The sequence below is a fragment of the Lytechinus pictus genome, chromosome 3, assembly GCF_037042905.1.
Source record: "Lytechinus pictus isolate F3 Inbred chromosome 3, Lp3.0, whole genome shotgun sequence".
Classification (NCBI taxonomy): domain Eukaryota; kingdom Metazoa; phylum Echinodermata; class Echinoidea; order Temnopleuroida; family Toxopneustidae; genus Lytechinus; species Lytechinus pictus.
The window spans coordinates 17,921,402-17,942,962 of record NC_087247.1 but is presented as its reverse complement, the minus strand read 5'-3'; the positions used below and the strand labels follow the sequence as shown (position 1 = coordinate 17,942,962).

General features: G+C 36.4%; 1 protein-coding gene across 1 annotated transcript in view; it reads right to left on the bottom strand.

Annotated features, from left to right (window-relative positions):
- LOC129257701 (PHD finger protein 14-like) overlaps window positions 1-21,561 on the bottom strand; it is a 33,607-nt gene that overhangs the window by 11,934 nt on the left and 112 nt on the right. The window contains exons 2-10 of the mRNA XM_054896089.2: window positions 16,264-16,375; window positions 15,720-15,814; window positions 14,396-14,438; window positions 12,640-12,806; window positions 11,506-11,753; window positions 10,895-11,001; window positions 9,024-9,220; window positions 7,839-7,970; window positions 239-389 (exon numbers count right to left, since the gene is read on the bottom strand). Coding sequence (XP_054752064.2) covers window positions 239-389; window positions 7,839-7,970; window positions 9,024-9,220; window positions 10,895-11,001; window positions 11,506-11,753; window positions 12,640-12,806; window positions 14,396-14,438; window positions 15,720-15,814; window positions 16,264-16,375 — 1,252 coding nt within the window. The remainder of the gene's footprint in view (window positions 1-238; window positions 390-7,838; window positions 7,971-9,023; window positions 9,221-10,894; window positions 11,002-11,505; window positions 11,754-12,639; window positions 12,807-14,395; window positions 14,439-15,719; window positions 15,815-16,263; window positions 16,376-21,561) is intronic.

Here is a 21,561-nt window from a genome sequence, read left to right as displayed (position 1 = left end):
TCTGACTGTTACCATGGTAACAGTAAGAGAATGACAGCTTGTCCATTCCGGCAAGAGATAATGTCTCAACCATGTGAAGTAACGGGGAACACAGACTGTGTCACCTAACATTTGTTTGTTACAAAACTTTCCACCTTGGGTGATGGAGAACACTCATTACTGACAAAGTCCCAAAGTAAAATCAAATCTTCCATGAAAGCTGAAGACAATGGCATTAAAAATAATCATGAAATATTACCCTTTTGATAGTAGGGAAGTCTGTGTACTGAGTGGTAAACTTGAGAGGCTCCTTGATGATACGTCTCTTGCGTCTTGGCTCCTCTTCCACTTCCTTACTTTCTTCTCCCTCACTTTCGTCACTGCTACTGCTTACACACTCTGAACATTGCCTGGGGTAAAGAATGAATTACTCATTGTTTTACAAAATTACTATATTCTGCTATATTGTTATATGGCCTCTGCATAATAGCAAATATTTGTAGGGTTTGTATTAACCCAATGCCATCAAGGTGACATTTGGGTGCAAATCTCAACTGCCTTGCTACCCTTGAAATTCTCTATACAGATAATGGTTCAAAGGCAATTCTAAAAAAAAAATCTCCTTCCCCTGGAGGTTTACTTTTGTCACATAAATATTGGACTTTGACATTTTTTGTATTGTTTGTATTTATTTCCATTTAAAAATAAAATATATACATGCTCAATTTTACAATAAATATCAGACCATGAATTCCAACGTTCACCAAGCATGTAAAGCTTTGATGATAAAATCTATCATTTCACCTGGAAATACCGTAAATTCATTCATTAAAAATAAATTCATGTAATCTTTGGATTTACCTAGACTTTATACAAGCTTAAAAGAAATCTACTCATCTATGTTCATCAAAAATGTTTTAAAAATTAATGCCAACTTGGTAAAATTTCATATCATTAAAATTAGAAGCAATCATCAAAAAAGCTAGTAGAAAGACAAGTGTAACAATTCTACAATAAAAATAATGTAAATTTCTTATCTGCACCTATAGCCTACAGCGCATCCCAGAAAAAATGTCTCTCTGGCATAGGGCTGGATTAATTAAAAAATATGATAGTATTCTCAATTAAATGTACAGGACTCGAAAGGTCATTTCATGTTCTAACTTCTATAAAAAAAATCATTGGTCTCCCTTCAGTGGTTTTGAATACACAATCTATTATGTATTAGTGGTACTTTTCAGCCCATTCCAAGTTTGCATGCTGTACTGCTGTATGTTCAGCACTGTCTCGCATATCAACCCCTTTTGATCATCCAGAATCTGACCAGGAAAATATCCATGATCTAACAAGGCTCATCAAATTGCATCCTTGAGCATGTTCAGAAGGGTAACAGCAGTGCGTGATAGTCCATTTCAAGTTTGATAATGAGAAATGCACACTGATGGAGACAACAGGGGAGCGTTTCATCAATATTTTCATCCGACAAGTTGTCAGATCTGACATCTTTCCATGACTTTGATTGGCAGAGAGGCACTGTTCCTATGGTAACTGTCGGATAAAATGGGACTTGTCGGATAAAACGTCCGACAAGTCCTTTCATGAAACGCCCCCCAGGTCATGACTGTTTCAAGCCTAATTCCAACAATTGCATTTCATTTTATAATTTTTGTTATTAAGTTACTGGGGTCAAGTTAATTCCCTTTAAGTAATTGTTTCAATAAAAAAAGTCAATTTCACTGGTTATGTTCACTATCACAGAGTGTGATACTCTTGTGGTTTGCCTCCATTGTACAGCTTTTAGTACTCATCCATCATTCAAATTTTCTATCAGATTTTTGCGCTGATTCCCCTATCAATTATCAAACAAACTGCATGCTGGATGTTTCTTGCTCTGAACATGCTCAACTTTATGATTGGATGAGCATGGATAGATCAGGGAACTGTCCCTGCTCATATCCTGGATGTAAAAATGGGTGTTGACATGCAAGAGACAATGCAGAAATACAGCAGTGCTGCAAACTTGGAATGGGCTGAAATGCACCGCTGTTACATGACAAAATGTGTATTCAAAACCACTGAACTGGACCAATGAAATTATCACAGAAGTTACATTATGAAATGAGCTTTCTAGTTCTGCACATTTATTTGGGAATAATACTTTATATTAGAATTAATTCAGCGATATGTCACAGGGACATTTTTTTATGGGACGCGCTGTATGTATTTTCATTAGCATTCTCATAAGCATTAGTGTATAATTCCATTTCATGACCCCCTCCCCCTCCACCAATCAAAGTATAATAAAGCAATGCTTGACTAAGACATTCCAAATTTTCAATCACAAAATATGAAACTCTGCATTTCAAAGACTTGTGCACGTTACCTCTTTAAATCACAAAGTGCAGGTGTCTTAATGAAATTCTAACATGTGATTTGCCACCCACACTTAAATAATGCGGAATGTCAAGCAAACCAAAAATAATTCTGTATGATTACTTCTTAAACTGTCATGATTATCTCCGCAAGTAAAATTAATACATTAAGCACAATGTGATATTCAAGGCAGTATTAAATTGCTAAGGGCAATACCGATACCCTGAAAAGGTATTTCACCTAGCTCTATTTCTAGTTGCAAGAGATGATTTTCTAAATTTGCTTGATTTGTTCTAAATTTGCTCCTTCAGCATAAACCATTGATCTTCATCAATGCCTCTTCTAAATCTCTGAGATATCAATTTAGCGCTGACATATAAATATTCATACAATTATTTTTACTTGACTGATCCACGATTGATTATATTAAAACAGCTCAGAATGACATTTATATTATATTGGATGGCTCAGAATGGAATACTAGAAATGTTCTAAGAGTTGGGGCAAATATTCTGAAAATCGCAGATGAGTGGAATATTGGCCCTAACAAGTGGAATATTTCTGGTATTCCATGAAATAAAGCTATCCAAAATAATTACTATTATCTACCCCACCCCCCAAAAAAAAAAATAAGAGGGAAAAAATTTGATTGAGCAGCTATTTCACTTACCACAATCAGTTAATATGGGCCTCACTTCTCAAGATCAAATTTGATCTTAGAAATGTGACTTAGACATCATTCTCATTGTACTTTCTAAAACTAGTTTACTGGAAACTGGTTCAGGAAACTAGTTTGGAAGATTACTTTGCTAGCATTCCCATGATTTGATCAGCTGAAAGTGGTTTTCGAATCCACTTCACATAAAGTGGACTTTTTGCTATAGGAACGCTATCAGTGCGAGTCACATACTTCGCGTGAAATTCGAAACCACAGCGTAGACATTCTACCCACAGTGTGTGGAGTAGCGTGCTCAAAATGTGCGAAGATCGCTTCCCATTGTGTCCTCACTTGCTAAAACCAGTTAAACGAGGCAAAGCGATCTTGAAAACTACATCCCGAGATGGTTATTCGAACTGGTTTGGAAGATCGCTTCCAAGACCGCTTCGACTGTTCTCATTACATGTTAAACTAGTTTTAGGGCGGTAATGGGAACAGGGTCTTAGACAACAAGACTGCTTTACATGAAGTGGTTTTGAAAACCACTTTCGGGTGAACCAATGGGAATGCTAGCAAAGCGATCTTCCAAACTGGTCTCCTGAACCGATTTCCAGTAAACAAGTTTTTTAATAGGTAGTTCATCATGACTTAATTAAGTATCATTGTGCTCTTTACCTCGCATCTCATTACATTCATTGTAGTACATGTTGAATTTTTCACGCATTTGCTCATGCGCACGAGACTGTTGAATATGGTCTCATATTCAACAGCAACTTTTTTACAGGAGCCTATGAGAAATTTGTCAGATTTTGGCCCTGTTAGGAATATGCTCTAATATTTTACAGGCAATTGATGCAGACCAAAATACAAATTGTTTTTAATTCATCGCTAAAACACTTGATAATTAGAGGATATTGAATGCCTTCAGGTGGGATACATGAAAATATTGGATGACCTACATTTGTAAAATAAAACGTTAAACAAGATGTCACACTACAAGTCCCATATGATTTACAGGAAGAATTAACAATTAAGAGTTCTCTCCAAAATTCTGTCATTCAATATATGATAATCATCTCTTGCATAATTACAACAGCATGGATATACCTGGTGAGAGTCAGATAAGTACTTGTACGCATCATATGCAAAAGCTAATTGTGACGTGACAAGTAGTTTTTTTTTATCATTTCTAACACAAGAATAAGACACAAGAGTATCAAGCACTACCTTGGAAGTCATCAATATGCAAAATGATGCACAATTATATGATTAGCAAGTCACCAATGAGAGTCTCGTAGGTAGAGGTAAATATTACTAGTAATGTTCAAGATGAAATTACTTAGCAGTATTATGTTTATGCTTGGAATTTCAATATTTTTAAATCAATTTATTTCACATTTGCATGAAGAGACAATTTACCTACAATTACAGGCATACATGGTATTGAACAGGCCTGCCAACATTTGAAAATGTAAAAACAGAGTCCAAATTGTGTGGCACAAATTTTTTTTGCTCTATGTTAGGTGTGTCTCCCTCATTTTTTTAAATTAAGACATGTTTAGCATTCTTATATTTGAACAATGAGAAATTACAAGTGTTGAAAAACTACATGTATATTACTCTTACACCCATACATGGGCTGATTTATTTTTTATCTTAAATAAATGGAAAAATGGTTGATAAAAAAATTTTTAAAGGGAGGTAAATCCTGGTAAAAAGGAGTACTAGTAGTTGGCAGGATTGCATTGAAGTTTTAAAAAAAATTGTTATTTTATGCCTTTAAAGAGGAAAGATTGAAAAAAATACAAAATTACATTGGCGTAGGCATTTCTCAACAAAAATGCTTGAGAGGAATACACGTATTGATAAAAAAAATAAAATAAAAATAACTCTAACTAAACTAGCATTGAAGTTGATTTTCAAGATATGATTCTACATGTATGGTCATTTTAGCCCCTTCCTACGCTTTCTAGCAGAGAAACATCCCTGAAATTTTCATCAAGAAAAAAAATCATTATTCTGAATAATTTTCAATGAGCAAACACATGTATGCAACAACTTTACACAAGTGTAATGTTGTACTGTACATGTACAAACATTATGCAAGTGTATGGTTGTACAAACATTACACAAATGTAAGGTTGTATTGGTATAACAGCTGCTCAAAACTGTGTTATTTATTTTTAAAATATCTTTTTATACTCTATTAGGTCGCATGTTACATTAGGTGGTCCAATTTCGCGAACAGGGTAAAAATGGAAAAAAAAAGAGATGTTTTTTATGTTATAAATGTAGGTATTACCGTTCTTCATATAATGAAGGAGGATTTTACGCTAAAATATCTTTGTTTTTTGCTTAAAATGACTAGTTGTTATCTAAGTAATACATTGACGCTAATGTGAATTTGAATTTTCAAATGCGTTTTTCTCAATTGGACCTGCTGCACATAAAATGGTGTAAAAAATTAAAGCTACATTGGATCACCCTAGTATTTAGCAGTTGTATTTTTGGAACATCAATGCTTACAGTACATCCATAACAAAAAACAAATGGTTATCTGTTATTGCATGCATATTAATTACATCTAAATTTAATGATGTTTAATTTTGCAATTTTTCCAAAAAATGACTGTCACACTTACATGCCATGCGAATTCACTACACCATGAATAGAAAAAAGTATTTTTCAAAAGACTTTTAATAAATACTAGAAGTTTACAAATTAAATAATTGACATTTTTTCTCTCAAAAATTTACACATTAAATAGGTTGCAGATTGGAGCTAACATGCATGCACATGTAGCTAATTCTTGCATATTTTCAAAATTGTCAAATTTGAACAAAATTTAATTTTTCTTTGCATTTAAATTGAATAGAAATATAAGGCTGGCAGTCAATATACATATTTTGACAAAATAAATAGAATATATAAGTTGTGGCCACATTTGTGCTGCATTGCCATTGAATAAGAATATACATAGCAAGTATTGTTGTATGTTACAATCAACATACTTGGCATGAAAGGAAAATCAGCAGCGGGTATCTAGTGGTTCCAGAGCTCAACTATTTTTTTTTCTCAGAATTTAATCCAAACTGTTGCCTATTACACCTACATGTATTTTGTTCATATGCCTCATGAATGGATAGAAAATCAAGAATGTATGATCAAAGTGCGAGCAGAAATTTATTTTGTGTTACTGTACATGATGAGTCAATTAATTCTATAAATACCCTGAATATATAATTATATATCAAAATATTGTGAACATTAATTTCTTGATTTCTGAGAATTACCTGGAAAACATCTATAGATTTTATGGATTTCAGGTAATTACCTACACACTGGCAGGTCTATAGTTTGTTGGCTTTTTTTTTTAGGTACATCTCATAGTAGGATCAGCCCCATTGTGCTGTAGAATATGGCTCTAATTTGCATTATTACCAACAAAATATGAATTAGTAGGTATAGTAAATGAAAAATGAGTATATTCATGCAAATATATGTTATTTGTGTATATTGTGGATATGTGCAACTCAGTTTATTACACTCTAACAATCCATACATTTACTTTACCATATTCATGACATGGAAATGCATTTGCCTTTAACCCTTAGAACCCTAAATTATTAGGGGCGGTGGTGACCTTGACCCTGAATAATTTGCACATATTGACCACATTCACAAATTCCCATGATATGAGACCCAACGGCATCTTCCCCCCGCTAGTACCCGGACCGAGCCGACTGGAGTTGTTTACCTTCCCGTAGACCTAGTCTACAAACAGAAATATCAACTTTAGTGTCTGTTTTGGGCTCAAAATCACTGTTTTTACCAAAGTCAGATATATCAGTTGCTTCCCCATAGTAAGCACGTGACTCGCTGCGTATTACACCGTGTGTTACCACACATAACCACAAAAAGTGGCATATTTTTTATGCCAAACATTCCAAACCCATTGCCGCCCTTGACTGAAATTATCGACTAAATATTCCTATACGTTTTGCTACGTACGTACTAGAGAGATGACGTCATTGTAAAAGATCACCTGACATTTTGAAGTCACATGGCTGATCGGGTATATGCGCGTTCACTGGTAGGCCGGTATTCCGGCCTATCGGGTTCAAAGGGTTAAGTGGTGTAGATCCCCTGTATTATGTGCCATATAATTCTGTGCATGCCAACACTGAGCAGGGAACCACGTTTTCATTGCTATACTAAACAGGATTAAGGTTATCAGTAAAGGCAGATATATCCACCCCCCCCCCCCCCCCCAATTTCCTAATAGAAAATGTACATATGTCAAAAAATTGGCAGGACTCAACAATTGGATTTCTTGCAAGAAAAGCATTCAACCTGATAACTTCTGTGACCATGTTTTAAATTCCTTCCTTGTTCGTTTAACATCTCGTTCCCTTTCTAGATGTCATCCACATTCAGTGCCAGTAGCCAGTCATAACAGATAACCAATATTAACAAAGTCTCCACTTGCAATCAATCACTATATCAGACCATGTCTAGGCTATTAATAACAAGTGGCAATAAAAGTCTGAATGGAAGATGTGAAATCAATCACTGATCAACTGGGCAGAGCCTAGACCCAGTGCAATTATCATCATACAGAGTACCCTAAAGCTTGCATTGTGACACATCATACATTATAATACTGTCCATGAAGAGCATAATAAACAAATTCCTATGGCAGGAGGTGATAAGTTACTGATATTATCTAGCAAATGTGGCAATGCTGTGTTACTCTTTGTTACTGTCTACTGATAGTGCTACCCTTCCCAGCAATGGGGTTGAAAAGGCTCTAGATAAGACTACTCACCAGGCACTGAAAGCACTCTTCTTTGGTAGGCGTGTCAGGGGTGGGTCCAAACATCCCATGTGGTAGTATTTCTTGCAGATATCACATAGCACTAAAAGATGCTGGTCATGGGACTGTTCACAAATACCACACCTGAAAACAACAAAATCATCAAGGAATTGTTGATAACTCATCTGGCAAATGTATACTCTCAATGTAGTAAAATACATTAGTGGTTAATTTACACAGAAAGTACTAAGTAATTTACCTTTTACATGTTCATGACAAAAACTATTGGGCAAAATAATCCCCCATAATATTGGTAAAATCAAATGGTCAAAGAGCAAAACTCAACCCTGCTCAAGTAGGGATATGGATGTGATTAATTCATGGCATTTCTTTCTTCCCGAGATCCTATGAAAATATTTTTTTCCAAATCTGTCTTTTTTCAAAATCATAAGACATAGTTTGGACACAATAGTAGTAACTTTTTGCAACAATGTTAGTGGTAGATGTACATCCACATTATAGCTAACTCAAAGATAAATCAAGTATTCTGCATAAAAAATGAATACACAGATATTGGATCCATCACGTAAGTGTAGTAAGGTTGGAAGTGAAATGAAAGTAGAGATTAATACATAGTAAAGAAAACAAGAGAGAGGCATACGATACAAGAGATGAAATGAGAAGTACATATTATACACAGATGGAAAAACTAAATGATTGATGTGAACACGCCTCAAGCCCACACAACTTACAATTTGCTGTGATACGATTTCAGACATGTATCTATCATTACCAAACACGGACTCCATAAAATATTCTTGCTAAGATTCTGATATATGCAGGAAAATTGAAATTACAGCATCATTTACCTTTTTGTTTGAGAAAATGCAAGAATTGTTTCACATGAGCAGTCATGCAATCACCTATGATTTATACAATTTTGTCTCTATTTGCATTGGCCTTTATCCCAAATGGCATGCTTCCCTCGCACAAATTTATATGCTAAGTATTGATAGATTGATTATTCAGACTCTAAATTAGGTAGACTTGATAGGTCGAAATGTATTGACAGACTGCTATTTTGAATGTAAATCATTATTCCAATAGCCTATCAGCAGTTCACTACTGTGAAGGAGGCTTTACAAGCAACGGTGCAAATTGAAATAAAACAATGAAGGAGAAAAGGTATATACTTACAGATGAATAACCCCTGGAGATTTCAGCTCTTCTTTTTCTTCTCTCTTAGGTGGTGTCTTTCGAATTCGTGGAAGGCTGAGGACTTGAGGTTGCTGCAACTTCTTTCCTGCCAGTGTTCCCAATGTTTTCCACATGGTTTCCACATCACTACGGCTCTCAGCTTGAGAAGACCGTAGCTCTGCTACTTGCACAGAAAGCTGGTCATTTGAAGAAAAACAAAGAAAGAAATTATGATGATCAGAAAGTTAGTCATTGACACCCCTATACAGAGACGCTATTTGCATAAAGAGCAAAGCATGAGATTTATGCAAAATAACAAAATATTACCTGGGATTTAGAATACAAGACTCAGCAACTGATCATACATTTGCCTCTAGGACTTCATGGTCAATGCAATGAATTATTAACATTAGTCCTACAATCCATCACTTAACTGTGTGTGTTACAGGGCCAAGATCACTGTCATTCCAACATGAGTGATGAAATATAAGCCAATTTTACAGTTAATATATTGAACAGAAGTCCTTTCTTTGAACTTTTTTTCCTCTGTAACCTTACACATTTAAAGCTAAATGAACGTAGTTGCAGTAAAACACTGATTTCGTGGGAAAGTCTGTAAAACCAAGGTAAAGTATTGATATATCATCGTGGATCTAGATCTGGTACAGTTACATTAACTGAACTTTGTGAAATCATAAAATCTAAGCTAAAAAACGATCACACTGAAGATCGCCAACACAGATAGGCACACCTGGGACAGTGTATTATTATTGCTGGAATAAAGACCTGACGGAAGTGACCGAATCCACGCTTATTTTGCTTATTTCTCAGCAATTACACAATTTCTTCCAGAATCCTTTGGCACATATTTTTTATTCATACAAACAGACACTTTGGTGATCATTATATTAAATTCTGTAAAAAGTCATTTTGAGATCGTTCCCACAACTGGAATTTACCTTTAACAATTTTATCAAAATGTAATATGATCATAATCACTTCCATATGCAACTTCAATGAGCTGAAAAATAATATATTTATCATGAGAGTTAGCCATGTTAAACAATTCAATGACCCAGAAAACCCACAACTATTCAGATTAATGACATCATATGCTCTCCATATGCATATATATCTAAAGTCTGAAGGTGATCTGTCAAATGGTTCTTCTGTTGTAGCTAGATTGAATAGATGAATGGACAACCCAGAGATGTGCATTGCCAAAACATGATGTGAAAACAATCAACTCATGCACTGTTGATTGTTTTTTTCAAAAGTTGACAAGTTGAGTTTCCACAACGCATTCTGGCAAAATGGCCTAATGGATTGCGATTGATGTGCCTCTGCATGTAACCACCTATTTTTAATATATTGTTATTATCAATATCAACAACATCATTCTCACAATAGGAATACATTATTTTCTTCAATATCATAGAGCAGCACTTCTCAAAAGGTGAGCCGCGATAAGTTCCAGAGGGAGAAATAAATAGGGGAAAGCTATAATATATTTCACAGACCTCTCCGATCGGTCTATATGGGTCAAACAAAACTCAAACATGCATAGGTATCATACATGTTGCAAAGCATGCACATAACATACTATGATGGTTTCAAACTTTGATGTGAATTGTGTATGTAGTTAATTGTCGCCCATTTACCGGACATTTGCTAATGCAGATTAGTTCTCAAACTCTCTGTTTCGAATGTGCTTCAGAGCTTTGTGTTCAAATTTCAATAATGTTTTTTTCATCAAAATGGATGTTTTCTTATAATTTTGGTAGGTGGGCGTCAAAAAAAATCTGAGAGTCAAAAGGTCCTCGAGTAAGAAAAGGTGGAGAAGCTTCGTCATAGAGGAATAAATGACTTACCCGATCATACTTGGTGCGTAACTGACTTTCAAGAGATTGAAGCTTCTCATTCTGCTTCATCAAATCATTGAGACGAGACTTAAAGGTATTCATCCTCTCATCTCGATCTGAATAGAAACAACAAACGCTAAGAAATTATTTAATATCTATCAGAAGTTGCATGTAGAGTGATTTGAACTAGATTTTGCAATAAAATTAACTGCAAATTATCTTTGATGCTTGATAACATTCAGGTCTTAATTCCATGGAGTGGGGCCTTACACTCGCAAAATTATGTCCTAATTTCAAAAACTTAACCTTAGGTAATGTTGAATGTGCAAATGTTCTTCAATGAATGTCTCCTAATTGATGACTGATCTATAAGACAATAACACCCGAGAAGAACCTGACCAATAGAACATAAATGAACAGAACAAAAAACTTTGGTGCGTGCAAAAGCTTCAATATGCCTGTTTTTAATGCCATTCTCTGATTTTACAGTACCAACACTTATTCAGGGCATAAATGACATTACTGAGACAAATTTCAACAGAATATGTTGTTCCTTACAATTGAAGAAGAGTAGGGCCCATACACAGAGGCCACTACACGAAGAGATCAAGAATACTCACCAATACAGTAATTGACAAACTCTGCAGAGAATGCTGGAGGGATATGCCACTTTCTGCTGACCTGCTGACTACTCTTGTGTCTCACATGAGCAGCCCTCATGCTGTCAACAGTAAAGCCCATCAGTTCTGCCTTCCGCATGAGACGCCTACAGGCCGACGCGCTGGTGGTCAGGGCCCGGGGAACCTTCTCTGGGGGTATCCAAGGATCTGGCTTCAACCTTCTCATAGCCTTGTACTGGTCTTGGAATCTGGTTGACAATTGGTGAAAAAAAAATGAAAGGAAGAATGGGAGGGGGAACATAGTGAATATTGTAAACAAAGCACTTCCTCTAGGTGGATGACTCCCACAAGATTATTATATTCCTACATGAAGAATACTCGAAGACTAGTTTCCCCAGATGAGACACCAAAAAGTCTCTGTAAAGTTTACAGTCTCTGGGGTGTTGTATTCATGGTAATGTGTCATAAAAGGTTTAACAATCAACTCTGCATACATATCAAACAAAGCTGCAAGTAACAAATGTTTCAGTCAACAAGTTACTATAAAGGAAATCAATTAAGCTGTACAATCAAAACACCAAAACATTTATACAGTTGCAAGACCTCCATAAATGCATGTATCTTATTTTCATTTGATACAATTATAAATGCCTTCAATAGGAAACCTTGATATCTCCTGTTCAAAAGTTTTTGTCACCCTTGGGTACATAAGATTACCACTTTACTGCTGGCTAGGAAGCATATTACACATAAGCTATGTGATTTACCTTTCAAATGAATAAAGAATGGTGACCTTTGTGACTGTATAAATCTCTGGGTAAAATTATGAAGAAAAAAAATGTGGGATGCATTTATTTCAGTTTTTCTTTATAATATAATTACGGGACTCAGAACGGACAATGCATGAAATGAATGATGCATGTTTTTAATTGTTCTCATTATAAGGTCTATCACCTCTTGTCAAGGCCAAGCATTAAATGCACTTGGCTTAATTGCTCTGTGTGATAAATGAACACAGCCTTTATTAGAGGGGAGACAGATTACAATATAAACATGCTTAATTTGAAAAAAAAAGCATCTTAATGAAAATAAAGTATATTTAAAAATAGCACTTTGACATCAAAGGTAACGGACCTGAGAAATTTTGCATGTACTCGATCGGGCAGGGCAGCCAAACGCTGATTGACTGAGCTTGCTTGCTTCTGATTGGATTGGATAGCAAGCCAGTTCTGACGCTTGTAACGACGGATGCCCTTCTCAACATGAAGCTTGCAGTAAGCGTAGAATGGGTCTGCTATCGCCTGGTTCAAAGGGGGAATAAACATACAGCACTATAGCTTATGGCAGTTTGAAAATCAAGGGTAGGTATACCAAGTGATTGGTGAACAATATAAGTTTAACAAGTGGAGCACCTCTGGCAGTCTCACCTGCATTAATGCGATTTAATATAGCAGCAGTACTTACTTTTAAAATGACTATGAAATAATTATTCACCAAAAAACACCATTCATATAATATGCTACTACGTTCGTTGATCCTAAATGTCATTTGACCTTGATCAAGTGACCTCTAACTTGTGCAAGAAGAGCAATGATACTGGATCACCACTTTGTTCACATTTTATTAACTATATCCATAAACTTTCAAAGTTATGATGGCAATTCAACAATAACCTACAACATGGCCAAAAGGTCATTGACCTGAAATGACCTTCAACCTTGGTCATGTGACCTGAAACTCGCACAGGATGTTCAGTGATAGTTGATTACTCTTATTTCGAAGTTTTATGAACTAGCTCCGTAATCATTAAAAGTAATGATGGAAATTCAACAAATACCCCCAACATGCCCAAAGTTAATTGACCCTAAGTGACCTTTGACCTTGGTTATGTGACCTGAAACTCAGGCAAGATATTCAGTATTACTTCATTACTCTTATGTGTAAGTCTCATTAACTAGGTCCATATACTTTCTAAGTAACGACATTTCAAAAATAACCTTAGGTTAAGATTTCAATATTGATTCCCCCAACATCGACCCTAAATGACCTTTGACCTTGGTCATGTGACCTGAAACCAAGGCAGAATGTTCAGTAATACTTGATTACCCTTATGTCTAAGTTTCATGAACTAGGTCCATATACTTTCTAAGTTATGATGTCATCTAAAAAACTTAACCTTTGGTTAAGAATCGATGGTGACACCTTCGGAAAAGCGGCGTCTAGAGTCTCGCTCTGCTATGCAGGCGAGACAAAAACAAGGCAATAGCCAGATTGAGTCTTGCCTATCCATTACTACATAACACAAAGATTCCCCCAAGTACATGCCTAATCAAGTTTTATTTCACAATAGTATACAGGTAAACAATAAATGTCTCACTTCGAATGACATTTGACCTCACCATGTGACCTCTGAAAGTATTGTAATATGATGTTAGCCCTAGTGCATCCATGATAAAAGTTTCATTGAAAAAGGAGCAACAGTTCAAAGTTTTACAAGTAAACTTTAACAATGTGACCATATATGACTTTTGAACGCACCATGTGACCTCCGAGTGTACCACAATATGAGGGCACCCCTAGTGCATCTACAACCCAAGTTTGGTTTCAATTTTTTTCTGATCATAAAAAAGATGAAAATAATTGAGTTGAAATATTAATAATGTTATTTCTAGAGTTTTGGCTGAAAAACAATTTGCACAAGATTCGTACTTGAATTCACTTTTTCTTATGAATGTCACGTAATTTCAGAACAGCATAACTCAGGGTCGCGATTTGTTGCAGATTTCATGCAAAACAGGTAATAAGGAATTGAATCAATACCCCCCCCCCCCCCGTCTTATTTATGGTGAAACTCAAATTTCTGATTTAATAATGTATAACGAGCATGTACCTCATCAATTGAAGCCTCTGATAACAATCCTTCTCTCTGTCCACTGTAAGAGATAAAATAATGAAATTAATTACTTTACAGAAACAACAATGGAATGATACAGCCCAATCCTTTCAAATATTATATAGCCATCACAATTGATTATTACTGATTACAACTGAATGGTGCTGAGTTTCCACATAATACAGAGTGCTATATTCTTATTGACTGTGGAAAAATATGCATTTTGCACTGTGACACATCACATGTTTGGGATCAAACTATCGACCTTGCAGTTTTTAGAAAATGAAAGTGGAAGTCCTCCAGCTGTAAAAATTATATTGTATATTATGATAGCAAACTGTCGTACCTGCCTCGTTGACTTTGCACCTCATAGAGTGATACAACAGTTTGGATGAACATACGCATTAAAAGTGCAGTCACCTACGATGTAATACCCAAGGTGTATTTGCGTGAGAAAACGCTAGCCTCCTAAACCAAAATACAAGCATTTATCCCTCAAGCAATTTCTCTTCCAATTCTTGATTAAAGGGATGGTCCAGGCTGGAGATATTTCAATAAATAGAGTATAATTTACAGAGCAATATGCTGAAAATTTGATCAAAATTGGATAACAAATAACGAAGTTATTGAATTTCAAAGATTTGCATTATTCCGGTGAAACAGTTTTAGGCATGTCTTCATGAATATTCATTAGGTGGGCTGATGATGTCATATCCCCACTTGTTCTTTGTATTTTATTATATAAAATTAGGTTTATTCAATTTTTTTTCTACCAAGAACAATAGGATTGACAACAGATTAAGTGCATTAGTTATTAATTGCCGCAACTTATTTCATCATAATAGAGACACATCATTTACACATGTATTGAAAAAATGAATCAATTATGATTTCATGTAATAACATACATGTAAGAAAAAGGAAAGTGGTGATATGACATCATCAGCCCACCTAATGTATATTCATGACGATGTGCATAATTGTTTTCACAAAATATTTATAAACTTTAAAATTCAATAACTTCGTCATTTGTCATCTGATTTTGATGAAATTTTTCAGCACTTTGCTCTGAATTGTACTCTATTTATTTAGTTATAAATATTTTTAGCTGGGACCATCCCTTTAAGATAAGGGTAAAGAAAAAGATACAACATTCAAAAAGTGAACTTATATAAGCCTGTCATTCACTTTTAAGATGACTTCTCCTCAGTATCAGTGGTTACAAGTACTTTCATTCCAGCTAGGAAAAAAAATTGAATATAAGGGATCAATACTGATACTACAATATTGATCATTCTGGCTATGGAAGCTAGAGCCTTACCATGTAACATGAAAGAAGTTTCTACACATTCCTGCATCACAGCTGATAGCTACTCCTGTTTGGCTAAACCTTTCATCTTCACAGTAGCTGCATGACTGCAGAATAAAAGAAGTTACAGAAGCTTTCAAAAACAGGCAAGTCATGGTGTTAATATAAACATTTAGGATGAAACATTCCTTAACTATTCATTGTATGAGGATATTGATGCACATCTTCTTGCCAAGAATTATTCAACGTATTTGATATCAATAAAAAAAAATAATGAATACCCTCACAAATATTTTTGCAACCAAATTTCCGTTGCAATCGCTAATGATCTCTAACAACTTTTTAACAATTGCTGACAAAAGCTGCATTAAGAATAAAGATTTGTATCATAAAACAATGATAAAAACATGTATTTTAATCAATAATTTAACACACACTTTGAAATGAGCATGTGAAAAGTACCTATTTGCTTTATTGAAAAAAAATACTTTGAAAATCATTTCTTAAAAGAATAGGCAAATATTGCATTGTAACAGTGGTTAGAAAATGAACAGACCTTTGCTCCCCACTTTGCTGGAGCCATCTCAGAAAGCGTAACCCATCTCAGCTTGGCAACATCAGAAAATGCAACCCCAGGAACGTACAAGGCACAAACAACATGTACCCACCTACAAAAAACAAAACATGGATCAAACTAAAAAAGCTGACCAAGCAAGATCAGTAACATAACAAATTCCTTCTTTTTAAAATTACAATTGACATAGTAAAAGGTAACATCCATGGATCTGCCTCATGCAGTATTTACAACTTTTATAATGCCTGATTTTTCTGTATTATAAGGAAATTGGTAGTATGCTTTAGACCATTTGAAGCTGAACATGACCAAGACTCTTGTGGAAGTATTGCAATAAACCTAAGTTGGTCCATTCAGAAGAACATAATCTCAAGACATAGAGCAATTACCTTTCACAATAAAATAGCAAAAGAGCCTACTATAGATTCTAAACTGTGCAGTTAAAGGTATAGTGTATGATTGGTTGTTCTCAGAAAAGGGCAATGAATCAATTTCAAAATTATTACATTAATTAAATACCTATATTATTGCTCCATTTTATCACGGAAAAAAAACTTGCATAACTTTTCTATTTTCATGATATTGAGGGGTGAAACATGTATTATATATTTATCGGTTAACCGTTTATACTTAGGACCTTTCTATTGACGCCCTCTCGGGTTAAAAAATAAATTGATCTTAGAACACTGTTCGAATAATGCATATTCATTACGACTCATGCATATTGATGAATACGTCATCGCGCATGCGCAGTATCTAGAAATCCCCGTATGTGTGTAGCTGAGAAAGCAAACGTCGAACGGTGCGTGCAAGCTCAAAGCGCCGATGCCAGCCGGCTAGCGACTTGTTTACGCTTTGCACACAAGCTACCGGTTCACATCACAGTCACAGGACATTATCATCGCATGCAAAGTACGTGAGTATAGTCTACACATATAGACCGAACAGTGCGTGTATGCGAGTATCGATGCACGTTTTGGAATTTTAATTCACAAGCAGATGATGAGCAGAGAAAATTGAGGGATGGGGCAGACATGACGTACTCGGCAAGATTTCAACAACAACAAAAAACAGTGACAAAATAGCTATTAATTTTGCAGCCCTGCAAGGAAACTTGCATCTCGATTTTTGATAATGAGAAGTTCAGTATTGCTCAGCAGTAAAAGTGTGATTTTTATCTGGGGATATATATATACAGGACCGAACTCTGTGCTATAGACCCAGAGTTATTAATTCTTCTTTATTTGCTTGTTTAAAAAGCACAGTCACATGCAATCATAAAAATATACACAAAGTACAAATAATAACATGAGTACAGGCAAGATACAATGTGTATTTGGGTCTCATTCCTAAGACGGTATTTACAATGAACGCGTGGGGAATCCGGGAAGCAAGGTACGTGAAGAAGACTACGCAAACTTGGAGAAGCAGAAGAGAACAGACCAACGTAATGTGTAAGCATGGAGCTATTTATAGCCCCATGGTGTATGATTTGTGTATCAATTTCGAGGAGATCAACTCGCTCACACACACTCATGCGAGCCCATGAGCCGGAAAGTTGGGGGCGGCAGAAGAGAGGGTGGTAGCCTTATTACCAATGGACAGATCTAAAGCTATATTCTATGGACGGATGGAGCAATCTCCTTGGATGGAGAAATGACTGAAGATCGAGTGAAGAGAATGAATGATGGATTGATAGCTGGGCCTGGGTATGGGTGTATTGTATCATCCGCCCGATCATCCGATGGATAGGCCTACTGATAACCAGGCCTACTGATAACCCCCCCCCCAGGATGGACGGATTGAATGGATGAACGAATGGATACTAATGATAAAATGATGAAACAAGTGGAATGCCTCTGGCCGTCTCACCTGCATCACGCGATTCAATATAGCAGCAGTGCTGATTTTGAAAACTACTATAACTCGCACAAGATGTTCAGTGATACTTGGTTACTCTTATTTCCACGTTTTATGAACTAGACCAATACACTTATAGAGATATGATGGCAATTCAACAAATACCCCCAACGTGGCCAAAGTTCTTTGACCTTACATGACCTTTGACCTTGATCATGTGACCTGAAACTCGCACAGGATGTTCAGTGATACTTGATTACTATTATGTCCAAGTTTTATGAACTAGACCAACACACTTTCAAATTTATGGCTGTAATTCAACAAATACCCCAATCTGGCCAAAGTTCATTGACCCTAAATGACCTTTGACCTTGATCATGTGACCTGAAACTTGCACAGGATGTTCAGTAATACTTGATTACTATTATGTCCAAGTTTCATGAATCAGATCCATAAACTTTCAAAGTTATGATGGTAATTCAACAGATACCCCCAATTCGGCCAAAGTTCATTGACCCTAAATGACCTTTGACCTTGGTCATGTGATGTGAAACTCATGCAGGATGTTCAGTGATACTTGATTAACCTTATGTATAAGTTTCATGAACTAGGTCCATATATTTTCTAAGTTATGATGACATTTCAAAAACTTAACCTTAGGTTAAGATTTTGATGTTGATTCCCCCAACATGGTCTAAGTTCATTGACCCTAAATGACCTTTGACCTTGGTCATGTGACATGAAACTCAGGCAGGATGTTCAGTAATACTTGATTAACCTTATGGCCAAGTTTCATGAACTAGGTCCATATACTTTCTAAGTTATGCTGTCATTTCAAAAACTTAACCTCAGGTTAAGATTTGGTGTTGACGCCGCCGCCGTCGCCGTCGCCGCCGCCGCCGTCGCCGTCGCCGCCGCCGCCGCCGTCGGAAAAGCGGCGCCTATAGTCTCACTCTGCTATGCAGGTGAGACAATAAAATGAATTGGTGGCTGGACAGATGAGCTGGTCATGTAGAAAAAATAGCAGAAAATACGCATTCGCTCTATGTTTATTTGAGAAAAAAATGTAAATGACTGCTTGTACGTGCTTGGCGGTGAAAATGACAATTACGCGGCTCACACTTTGTTTGGGGGCATGAGAGGAACCACTTGCTACGGTCATCGCAAATAGATTCTCTGCCTCTTTACAAAATGAAATGGATGTTACAGCACTGTTAGGTATATATGGGTTTCGGGATGGGTTTACCCCACTTATGCGTACATGATATGATCTTGGTACAGGTAGAGGCAGCTGCATGCATTGGCCTTCAGTTTTTTTCATAGTCTTACGGATTAGACGTAGGCCTATAGCTACCGTTTCGTGTTCTACCAGTGGTATGGGGTAATAGGTACGGCAATATGGGTCGCGGAACAGTTTTCAAATTGGGGGGGGGGGCTGACCATTCAAAATATCACAGTCCTAATGTCATTTTTGTACACTGTTTTGGAAATAAGTGAGGGGGCCGGGGGGCTGAATTCCCCCAGCCCCCCCCCCCCCCCGGACCCGCTTCCGCGGCCCCTGAGGCATGGGTTGTAGAGGAGTTGCACCATGGTCGCACACAAAGTGGTCGCTAGCTACTTCCACATGCTCGTCCCAGCCTCTGCCAAGATTGAAACTTCATAGAGCAAGGAAATTCTGAGATTTGCTATGTAAACAATACCGTAGATTTTGTTTCGGCACGACCAGTGGCGTAACAGGCGGGGGGGGGGGGGGGGCAAGCTGCCCCCTAACGGATTTCACTGGAAAAAAAAAGAAAAAAAAAAACGGGGAAAAGGGAGGGATATTTTAACAAACATAAGGGTGAAAGGGGAAGGGGAAAGAAAAGGAAAGGAGGAAAAGGGAAGGGCAAGAGAAAAGTGAAAGAAAACGAAGATTTTTTTTAATGGAAAAGGACGGATATCGGATGGAAAAGGAATGAAAGAAGAACATTTGAGAAAGAAAAAATCATTCCGAAATAGGCCTATATTTAATGCAATAGAAAACATAGCGGTAAATGAAGGTCGGAATGGAAATAGTCAAAAGCTACATTGGAAATCAAAGAAAAAAGACAAGAAAAAAAATTAATGACACAACCGGGCTGCCGAGGAATGAAAATAAAGAGTGGGAAAAAAGAAGGACTGCTTACAACATAGTGCTATAAACTTGCTAAATTTTATTCAAATAAGCTACCGGGGCAGTTGCCCCAGACCCCACGCGGTAGGAGCTCTTCATCTATAACCTTCAAATGGCTCTGTAACGCTCCTTGTAGGGACCATTCCTTTAAGTTCAATCACTGGCCTACAAGTGGTTCTACACCCAAGAAGTAATAAAATAAATTATAGGAGACAACGTATGATGAAATGAATGGAAACAATGAAATGTCAATTTCGATGGGCAATTTTTTCTAGCTCGATTTGCTCGCGTGCTGGCGACTTTTTACAAATTTTCCCACATTGCTATGTTTGGCCACCTCAAAATATTCGGTTCAACTGGGTTGAATAAATGTAATGTGTAAAAGCTATATTCTGTATATACCTGCGATTTGATTAAAAAAACCGGCAATCTGCGAGGTTTAAATGGCTTTGATATCAAGAAGGGGAAAGGGGCGTCACATAAATAGAGTACATGCAATGTCACTGCATGGCGTACATGTTGGGGGCGGGGGCTTGGGGACCATCCGCCCTCAAGAAAGAAGATCTGTGACCAAGATATAGAAATAGAAAAGATGTAGAAATAGAAATTGAGAAAACAATGACATGAAAGAAGGAATAATTTTCTGGATTCCCTCGCTTAGTTCACTCGCACAAAAAATAATGTTGTTTGCGTCGAGTTGTTGGGTCATTTAACGCTAAGGCAGTGGCAGCATGGAGTTGAAAGTGTGGGGGCTGAGCAGAAAGGGTGAAGGGGGCTGGCCATAAAAAAATCACATGGCATTTTTTTGCGTTTTATCTTGCTATATGTTTAAAAGATGTAGAGTAACCCGAACCCCTCAATTCATAGGTTCCAAAATATGATATGCTGCCGTCGTGAAATAGGGGAAAGAGAATGAAAGAAGTATCTGGACTATTGAATACACAACCGAAAGAATACGAGGTCGAGACGGTCCGAAGTGATAGCTGGGTGTAAATAAATAAAATAAAATACCAACGAAAGTTACACAAAAACAACAACAAAAAACAATCAAAATGGTAGAATACATGAAAAAGTGGGTGTTATCATTAAAGGGCATAATTATCCTGTAACGCATTTTTAGAGTATATATAGAAAGACGAATTAAATGTTGTATTATATCCGACGCCTTTAGCTCCACGGCGTCATCAACATTTTACAACTCAGGCGGAAAATAATGTTGAAATCATTATTGATGATAAAGTAAATTTACTCGTCTATATATGGCTTGT